The sequence below is a fragment of the Frankliniella occidentalis genome, unplaced genomic scaffold, assembly GCF_000697945.3.
Source record: "Frankliniella occidentalis isolate FOCC.00 unplaced genomic scaffold, Focc_3.1 Scaffold11, whole genome shotgun sequence".
Lineage (NCBI taxonomy): Eukaryota > Metazoa > Arthropoda > Insecta > Thysanoptera > Thripidae > Frankliniella > Frankliniella occidentalis.
The window spans coordinates 1,168,877-1,179,223 of NW_026267141.1; the positions used below are offsets into that span (position 1 = coordinate 1,168,877).

A 10,347-nucleotide genomic window follows, 5' to 3' on the forward strand; every position below is an offset into this window, starting at 1 on the left:
TTAATACGTATAAAAATACTACCCTATATATGTCGGTCAGGCTTGGTCTAGCGCTTGTATAGTAGTTAGTGTTAGTAATTGAAGTAATATTGGAGTAGTAGAACTGTAATTTGCTGCAGTTGATTAGGGTGCACTGTGTCGGCTCTTTAACAGTACACCCTAATCAACTAAAATTTACGTTCACATTAAAAGAGCATATATTTATATAATAGTTACATATAAATTTTCTCAGCCTTTCTCTTTCTGCTATCTTGAAAATAGGGACGGTTGTCAGGTGTCTCCACCAGCACGTGCAAGTGTTCAATACTGTTCGCGTTGGTCTTCAGAAGCGACTTGATAGTGTTTGGATTCAACCCGTCCACCTGAAAAACATGGAAAGATGAAAAGGGTGGGAAACAAATATGACGTTCACGTACATTTTTCTAATACATATATTTGTATTTACACGTATGTGAATCCGTACCTTAAGCTTTCTCAATTTGCCTTCTTTTTGTTTAGTGAGCTGTACTTCGCCACTTCTCAATCGCATTTTGGCGTCCGCAAAAATTTCTAGGTTCTCCAGCTGATCGATTGCATTAATTGCTTCGAGGTGTTGCTGCCGTGGCCATTCGACAACAAGTGACCTGATCTCCGGATGTCTTTTCAATTTCTCCAGTAGTTTAAGAGCAAACTCTTCGTCATCGTTACATGACAAGCCTTTCAATTTTCCGACCTTCAATCAAACATCATAGAATGAAAATGACACGTTAGAAGGTAGCACGCACTAAATCCGTATGCAGTTTGTTGTTGTTCATAAACCTAGGAAATTTTACGCACCCAGACACTGTTATTCAATTTATGTGACGTCACCTTGGTTAACTTGTAAAAACCTATCTCATTAGTTTAATTGTGCTGTCGTATTAAACGTGACTCAGCCGTGCCAAATATAGCAAAGTCACATGAAAATAATGTGACAGTAGCGCATTCAAAAGAATATTACAGTTTTCCCAGGAAATCATGTGACGTCACAATGAATTGAATGGGAGTGTAAGTATGAACAATTTTTAGTCCATGCATAATTTTGTACGAATTGTACATACCCATGCATAAAATTGAGCATTAACCTATGGCTCTGTAAAATTCTGCGTGCTAATGCACAACAGAATACTTAAGGGTTAGTGCATGCCACTGATTAACCATGTGTGTAAGTTCTCAACACTTGTAAGCGCTTAATTTCAAGTTGAATATTTGCAAGTGTTTAGCTTTGTAGTAGCTCTGAAAACCCAACAGCATGCATTGCATTGCATTGCATGAAACTATCTCGAATATTTCGGTAACGTTAACCAAGTTATCGTAGTGGTTGATTTGAACGCTATCACCAGGTAGCTCGTTTGAAAGCTCTTCTCCCGAGAAAACTGAAAATGTCATGACACTGACTATAGTGTGCAACACACACTGTTGAGTTGTCAGTGGATACAAAATCTGAAATGATGGGTGCTGGCACATTTATGTGCAGTGTGCATGTCTATGCACTACTATGTTAAATTTTCAGTGCAGACGTGTCAATGAATTCAAAACCTGAAATGATGGGTTATGAGTGCTGTTCCACCTGAACTCTTCCTTATAGATTATACTGAAAAATGTGGTGCTAAGGACACACTCTCAGACCTGTACTGATTCGGCCATAGCTCCCTTTCACTCCTATTCGCTTTCGGACGCCATGAGACACCCGACGCTTGATCGCTGCAGAGCTTTGCCCGCCCCCCCCTGTCGCCGTAAGAGTGAAAATCGCAATCTTTTCGCTCATTTATAAATATATAAATAATAATAATATATAAATAATTCGACTCACTCTTGTATCCTCAAGGTCAAGAACCTCTAAAACCTTCGGCTTCTGCCTCTGCTTCCACTCAAGATCCTTTAAAACCTTCTGCTTCTGCTGCTCCTGCTGCTCCGGCGTCAACTTGCCAGCCGACTTGGGTTTATTCTTGCTGCTCAGTGCCCGCAGTAATTTCGGTGAGTGCAGAAATTTGGTTGGGTCCTGGTCCTGGTGCTCCTGGGTCTCCGTCTCCTTTAAATAGGAACAGAACACATGCTAGAGTAAATTGGATAGTGCATAACCCGCCTACAGTGGTTAGGTTCTGAGACTGCGCAGCTAGCGCAGCTACTCCGGCTTTGTACTGGAGCATTATAAGCTAGAGTATGCAGGTTATTCATTCAAAGCAGTATAAAAATTGTCCTTTTTCGTAGTGCCCTAAAACGCAAGTTTGGCATAATTTTTGGAGAAAACAGTATAGCGGAAATATTTCTTCAAATCTAGATTCTAGAAAACCGGTTTTCCGGAAAAATTCACACGTTTACCCCCGTTAGTGTACAAATGGATATTCACACACCTGCAAGTGTGCGACATTCACACACTTGCGTTTCCAGTGTGGTGTCCCATGATACTTTGCAAGGTCTTAGCAGATTAGCCTTTTGCTTTCAAATGGGTCGTACTAAAATTACAAAACAGGTGTCATTCAAAAGGTAAAGCCTCATAGTAAAATACCAAACCATAAAAATGGGGTCACTTTGCCATTTGTGGCTTACATTGCTGAAATCCAAAAGGGTATCATGGGACCCCAGGCTCCCTTACTAGGGATGCCGGTTTGGGTGGCCAATACGTGCCATCTTGGACGAGCCGGGCAAACCGGGCTCGCGCGGTCGCGCGTGGATCGCACTCTTAGCACGGTGCTCCTCCCTCCTGGCTGGCCTTATCAGCATGCCTTAATTACAATTACACCGTACGGACCGTACAAACTTACCCGAGAAGCTTCGTGATTTGGCGTTGGAGGAGGCACTTCTTTAGTCTGGTCGGTACGAACTGCCTCCTCGAAGGAGACCTGTTCAGTTAAAAAGCATTCCACTGTTAATAATTATTGTCACCTGATGACCGACTATGTCAAGACATAGGCTACTCGTGTTTTAAAACAACCCTACAGTGGTTGGGTCCTGGGACCGCGCAGCTAGCGCAGCTACTCCGGCTTTGTACAGGAGCATAAAAAGCTAGAGTAAGCAGGTTACTCATTCAAACCAGTATAAAAATTGTCCGTTTTCGTAACGTCCTAAAACGCAAGTTTGGCATTTTTTGAGAGAACAGTATGCAAAATATCGAAAATATTTTCTCAAAATCTTGATTCTAGAAAACGTAACCTATCCAGCGAACCCTCGGAAGCTTTATTCCAAATACCCGTTTTCTGATTATACAAAAAATTATGAGAGATTATAGGACTATAGAACGATTCTAGATTCTAGATAGAGATTATAGAAAATTAAGGATTATAGATGCGATTATAGGGTCGTGTACTTCTTATTATACGAGTTGTCGATCCCTCGGATAGGCCGTACTGTGTTGTTCTTCGGTCAGTACGTCCATACCATTACCCCCAAATCTACCCCTCCACATAAAAGACGTCGGTTTCAGGCTTGAGATTCGGGTCTGGGCTTGGGCTTGCGTGTTTTTGGCTTAGCTTAACTTGATATAACAGTAGTCTCCACGATATCTCTTATGAAGACAACCTGGATCTCTTTATTGTTGCACACGGGCCTGGACATGTTCCAGACTAGGCTATTTCTCTCACTGTTAAAAATTTCTTGGGATTTTCCGATGGTTCACTTTTCACAATTCCCAGAGGACTCCGTCCTTAGTTTTTGTTTACTAAAACCGTTGTTAATGGTGAAAGCTTTCATTCGTCTTTATGTTTCAAAGCTAAACTCGGCAGGTGAAATCTACAGAGTTCTTTGGGAAATCTCAAAGGACTTTGGCAATACTTTTCACGAATGTTCCTCTGTGAAATCCCAGGATTTTTTCTAACAGTGCTGCCTCGGGGTTTTGCGTTTTGCTGCGCGGTATTAAAATATCAGCTACTCAGGACCCCCCCCCCCCCTCCCACGGCCCAAATTCTAGCCGTCAACTCTCCGGGCGGGTTGACCAATGACGACTGTAGTCTAAACACCGTCTTTATTGTGAATGCTACTTACGTTGCGCCGTTTCCTAGGATGATGTGATGGAGTCGATTCTGCGTCAGAACTAGAATCCACCATTTTGGTTTGGCTCGGGGCCTGCATCGAACCAACAAAAAAACGGAACAAAAGTGAAGGAATTGTTCTATTGGGCCGGGTGACATCACACATAACCTATGTGGAACGAAAGCGAGTACATGAATATAGTAACTGAGCCTATTTCGGATCAGCCCCTAATTTGGATCAAGAAGACCCACACTCGCTCCCTCGCTAAAATGTATCAGTTTTAATTCTCTTGGTGAAAATGTTCGTAGTTTTCTACCAGAAAATACCACGCTATCTTGCCAAACCTACAGAGACGGAAAGGAGCAGAGACCAGAGAGACACAGGTCGGACCGGGGCGAGTGAGCGCTGTCGTTCTGGTAACCTCCGGCCACATTTTTTGTCTCTCCGCGGTAACCTACGCAGCCATTTTATGACTTTTTGGGGAATTCTGGTGGCGGCCGGGGCCCTTACCCTCCCAGTCCGGCCCTGATTCTTAGGACACACAAATAGTGTCCCGAACGGTGTCCTATACATGTCTTGTCTGTATCATGTCCCTCGGCTCGTCAGGGTTTTCATTGGTTCAGCCCATAATGACATGCCCTCCAAATATTTTAGAAGTTACGGGGAAAGGATTTATCAACATCCTAGCTTCTGAAATCATGCGCGTTAAGTAAAAATTGGGAGAACCTAAAGCCTTGCGATTCGTGGGCCTTAGTGGGCCTTAGTACGTTTGAAATCCGTAAACAACGAAAATGGGGTGTCTCATGGCACCCCAGCTGCAAATGTCTCATGGGTCCCCAAGCTGCACATTTGTATTGAAAGTGGTGTAGAGTTCATATGTTATGTGTGAGGATCGTGATTCGGGTCTCAAATTGAAGAGGGAGGACCACTTGACAACAACATGAGAAGTCCTGGCCCTAAAAGGAAAATTTAATGGTGAAAAGCGAACGTGCCGTATAATACATGAAATTTACTTAAGTCCAAACTATGGGCTTGCCCAACTCCATGTCGCTCTCACAGCCTCGATATTCACACCAGACCCTCCACCTTGCAGCCAATAGCAACACACCTGGTAGGGATGCCAACCAATTTTTTGTCAGCACCACCACTTGTTACTTTCTGAGATATCGCAAAAGTCTAATGGGACCCCAAGTCTCATGGGACCCCAGCTTCACTTATGAAAAGTGTCGTTCCTGTACAAACCCAAAGTTTCCGGAACTTATTTGTTGTTTGATTTGTTTAGAAAGGAACCTACCTACATAGTTATTACCTAGTTTTGATCACCTGACTCGTTTTAACTCATAAAAATAACAAGAAACAACAAGTTTATAATTTGGGGCCCTGGCCTGGCCCCCAAGCCTGCACTGAAAACGCAAGTGTGTGAATGTCGCACACTTGAAAGTGTGTGAATATCCATTCGTACACTTGGGGGGGGGGGGATAAACGTGTGAATTTTGTAGGAAAAATTCACACGTTTACCCCCGTAAGTGTACAAATGGATATTCACACACCTGCAAGTGTGCGACATTCACACACTTGCGTTTCCAGTGTGGTGTCCCATGATACTTTGCAAGGTCTTAGTAGATTAGCCTTTGCTTTCAAGTGGGTCGTACTAAAATTACAAAACACGTGTCATTCGAAAGGTAAAGCCTCATAGTAAAATACCAAACCATAAAAATGGGGTCACTGTGCCATTTGTGGCCTACATTGCAGAAATATCCAAAAAGGGTATCATGGGACCCCAGGCTCCCTTACTAGGGAGGGATGCCGGTTGGGGTGGCCAATACGTGCCATCTTGGACGAGCCGGGCAAACCGGGCTCGCGCGGTCGCGCGTGGATCGCACTCTTAGCACGGTGCTGCTCCCTCCTGGCTGCCCTTATCAGCATGCCTTAATTACAATTACACCGTACGGACCGTACAAACTTACCCGAGAAGCTTCGTCATTTGGCGTTGGAGGAGGCACTTCTTTAGTCTGGTCGGTACGAACTGCCTCCTGGAAGGAGACCTGTTCAGTTAAAGAGCATTCCACTGTTAATAATTGGCTGAGCGATTAGCGAAGCCCATTACTCCACTGACCGAAAAAGTTTCATTATGTTTGCTGGTTTGTTTGTTTGTGTGTGTGTTTGTTTGTGTGTGTGTTTGTTTTTGTGTCTGTCTGTCCGCACGATAACTCGAGAAAGAATTGAGAGAGCGATCTGGGAATTTCAGGGTCGTTTTGTATCATAAAAAGACAGATCGAGTTCGAAGATGAGCATTCTGGCTCAAAAATTGGCTTTTAAAAAAATCAAAAACTACAGGTGGCAAAATGTAATTTTATCAAATATTTTTTTATGGGCTCCTAAGGGGTAACTCGTCAAAGTAGAGCCCTATAGGTGAAAATTTCGTCCGTTTGGCTCTATCTTGTACCGTTTAGGTGCTAGGGGGCATTTCTGGACGAAAATGTGGTGAAAATGACCAAATGGTCTATTAAACCGTAAAAGAGGCTTTATATCAAAAAATTGCGTATACACTCCTATTCACTCGTCTCGGGTGTCAGCGCCGCAGGCCTAGCTATATGTGCGCCAGGCGCGTCGCAGCGTAACAGTGTTTCGTGAGATATCGCGAAGCCTGTTACGCGAGACATGGTCTGGCGTACATATAGCTAGTTTAATCATAATCGGTGTCGCCGACATTCATACACTGGTAAAACAAGTGTTTAATTTTGCACGTCAATTGACGTTTAAGTTCAAGTGTGCATTTTCTCGACACTTTGTGGTGTCTAACTATGTTATACGTCAATTGGTGTTGAAACTTTCGACACTTCTGAAGCGTATAGAAGCTGCACACCGCATGGTTCCCTATTGACAGCATAGAACTGTGTGTGTCCCAAGTGTGCAGAATTTAGACGTTTACAAAACGTTTACAAAACGTTTACAAAACGTTTACAAAACGTCTAAAATTTGCACTCCACGCAAGTGTGCAACTTGAGTTAAACACCATGTAATGTGCTAAATCACAACTTGCACACGTTTGGTGTGCAAATATTGCACACTTGTTTTACCAGTGTAACGTGCCCCCACAATGAACAGGAGCCATGGGCTACGAGCCATAAGCCTCAGACCATCTTTCCTAAAACCGCCCAAATTCACGTAGTTTTTATCGCGAATATCAAAAGTAAATTAGCCAACTGCAAGTGCGAATGCGTAATGCCAAAAGAGAAAGGCCCTAGGTCCCGCGGGGGAGAGCCGTGGGTGATGGCCCATGGCTCATGGCTCACGGCCCCCGTTCATTGTGGGGGCACTTATAAGCTTGCACTGCAAACCCAACAGTGCATTTAGTACACACAAGTATGAGTCGAATTGCAGCCACATACCTACAAGTGTGTGTTTTTGCTATAGTACACTCATGGAATCGTGTAATTGCCATAGTACACACCTACAAGTATGGACTTACCATACTACACACCTACAAGTGTAGACTTACCATACTACGCACCTACAAGTGTGGACTTACCAAAGTACACACCTACAAGTGTGTGCTGCGGAAAGTACACACTTGTAGGTGTGTACTATGATGGCCAATACACTCTTTCTTGTGTGTACTATAGCTGTTATACATGGAAGTATGTTGTGTGTTCGCACACCTGGAAACCCTTATGCAAGGCTGAACAATGTTTATAAAACGAAAGCAGAAAAACCAATAAACCGGTTGTTACTCAAACGTCTGCAAGTCCGTTCACCGTTCAGTCCTCCAGTCACCATCCGAGCCTTACCCGGTACATGACAATAGCAACCCGAGGCAATGTAATAGCCTGAATGTTGTCTGGAGCATGTCGAGGGTGACGGTTAATTCGTAGATAAAAGGCAGTTAAACGGCAGGTCAGCGGTAAACAATCGGCAGTCTATTGGAAGACAAATCGTAAGCAATCGATAAACAATCCTCTCTCTCCAACGGCTGACAAACGACAGACAAACGGCAGACAAACCACAGACAAACCCAGGCCCGGGCTGGCCCGGGCGCAGAACGGCAAAACTACGCGGAGGCCACGGGCCACTGGCGGCGAGGCCGGAGTCCACGCTAAGCGTTGCTGTGCGACGGCGGGGCCACGGCAGCAGGGTTTCATAACTTGAAAATCGTTATTTTTTACTTTATCGGCATTATTATTTGAACGGGAAGACACATGAGCGTGAACGAGTGATTAGTAGAAAGATAAACGTTCACTGAATTTTCGTTGCCCTATCACCGGAAGACCTGAGACTACTCCTTGTGCCCTGAAATAATTTTCGTTCCAAAATGATTTAACGTTAAATCGTGCGACAGAATCGTGTGGTTCATGGTTTCATTAGAGGTTTGGTTAAGATCCCGCGAACCCACGGGTCTCTGCTTCCCATCAGACTCAAGCGATGAAAGCGATTTAAAGTGTGCATACAACCGTTAGTATAAATGCCATGTACACTGTGAAAGATGTGTACATGGGCATGTACACATTAAAAGATGTGTACATGGGTATGTACACATTATTTAAAGCATACACGCCATGTACACTTTATTTAAAGCGTACAATGTACACAATTTGGATTGACCGAGCACTTTACAGTAGCCTTTATTCTTCCAGCTCGCCTTGCGCGACAGGGTTTGACAAGGCAAGGCAAACTGCCTAGTAGAAATTACAGAAGCAGTTGAATATCTAGAAGGGGCTGAGTCCGGATTTCCCGTTTGGTGCATAGTTCTTTCAGAACTGGGGTATGTTCATGTTCAGGTCACCCTTAGTGTGTAAGTAGCCCCGGCCTCTCCTATTCTACAACCTCTAGTTTTAAGTTGTTAACTAAGTAAGTGTATCTTACCGTGCGAAATTTTGGATTGTCCGACGCAGCAATGAGGAGTTTAAACAGTTTCAAGTGCTGTCCAGTATCCATCTTACTGCCATACTTGTTCCATTCAAGTGGTTTGTCAAGAGGCCATTGCCATTTGATCCCCACGGCTTGGCCCTCACTCGTGATCTTGATTTCACATGTTCCTCCGCCACGGATGCTCGAAAAAATCTGCAAGAGCTAAAGATAACGTATTAGCTAAAATGGTAAAATAAGTCTGGGCAGGTAAAAAGCGACCCTAACGGGTTATTTTAAAAGGGCTATAGAATAGCGATGGAGCAGTGCGAATCGGTGATTTGAGCTCACAACATGACTTATTCAATTTGTGTTAGTAGCGATTGAAACACATTATAAACTTCATGGAAGGAGACATTATGATAAAGCTGTTGGTTTTGGTTATAAACAATATGCTGAATGGCAAAAACATTTATTACTCTTTTTTGACCGTCTTGATTGATGTTTCTTCGTTTGAGCTCTGAAATCGTTTCTTGCAGAGGCCCAGGTGCCGTGTTCTCTAGGTCTTCAAGTAGTCTAGAATACGCTATGGTTATATGTGCCACTCTGCATCTTCCTACGCACGTATTTTTGTCGAGATCTGCAACTCTGCAATGCTCTTCACACCACATTTCTGTTGTGTCCTGGAAACAAAATCAAAGGAGTTCTAGTTAGTCCACGAGACAATCTGATGGTCGATCGGTCAATCGCTTAGGCGCAGGCCCACGCTCTTTGCCGGATTCATAATTTGGTATAATTTGGTATCAGAACTGCACTCGTGATCAAAATTAAACCACTACTATTTTGATACACGCAAAAAACGGATTAGCTGGATACTTGATTGGTAGTAAGATTAGCTGTACCAGCAAACTTTTTCGCCATCCTAAGAACCGATCAGCCACTACGGGTATGACATTAGCCGCTAGAACTAGAAAGTTATCAGGACTAGCTTAGTACCTATCACGAATCCAGCTAATACATTAGCTTTCTCAGCGAATCTTTTCTTTCTTTTTTTTTTTGCGTGTAGGGCATAATTTTGAAGTGTGATGAGGTAGCAAGTTGCCGTTTGGTTGAAAGGTAGGTTTATGTGTTGTCAACAGTCCCATGAACTGGCCAAAAACGTGTACACATGATTGTGTCTTTGTGTTTGCGTTTAGTTGCCCGTAGGGAGGTTGAAGATCATTTTTCGCGAATTTCATCAAAAATTTCCTAAAGTTATTGCTTTATCGCCATCTTTGCATGTACATATCTCCGGAACCGTTTGGGCTACACGTCACCCCCTTTACCAAACGCCGTTCGTTAAAGGGTCTTTTTCAATTCCGATCTACAATCGTAATTTTAAAGAACGTCCGATCTGCAAAGTGCTAATTTTCCCCTCACTTTAGACGTTAACAATACGTAAGGGGAGATTACAGGGGAAACAACAGTCACTTGTGCTTTTCTAAATAGCACTGTAGTTCCTACATTTCGGCTTAC

At 43.4% G+C, this 10,347-nt stretch overlaps 1 protein-coding gene across 5 annotated transcripts in view; it reads right to left on the reverse strand.

Moving 5' to 3' along the window:
- Positions 1-10,347, reverse strand: part of LOC113207374 (uncharacterized) — a 61,512-nt gene that overhangs the window by 19,610 nt on the left and 31,555 nt on the right. For 3 of the 5 annotated variants that reach the window (XR_008012341.1, XM_052277625.1, XM_052277624.1), the window contains 8 exons: positions 9,312-9,515; positions 8,851-9,057; positions 5,955-6,032; positions 4,000-4,080; positions 2,784-2,861; positions 1,832-2,050; positions 464-712; positions 217-362 (listed from right to left, as the gene is read on the reverse strand). Coding sequence is in view for 4 of the 5 variants with exons in the window: in XM_052277625.1 (XP_052133585.1) it covers positions 217-362; positions 464-712; positions 1,832-2,050; positions 2,784-2,861; positions 4,000-4,080; positions 5,955-6,032; positions 8,851-9,057; positions 9,312-9,515 (1,262 nt within the window). In the remaining variant the exon portion in view is untranslated. The remainder of the gene's footprint in view (positions 1-216; positions 363-463; positions 713-1,831; positions 2,051-2,783; positions 2,862-3,999; positions 4,081-5,954; positions 6,033-8,850; positions 9,058-9,311; positions 9,516-10,347) is intronic. The other 2 variants (XM_052277627.1, XM_052277626.1) reach the window with 2 other exon arrangements.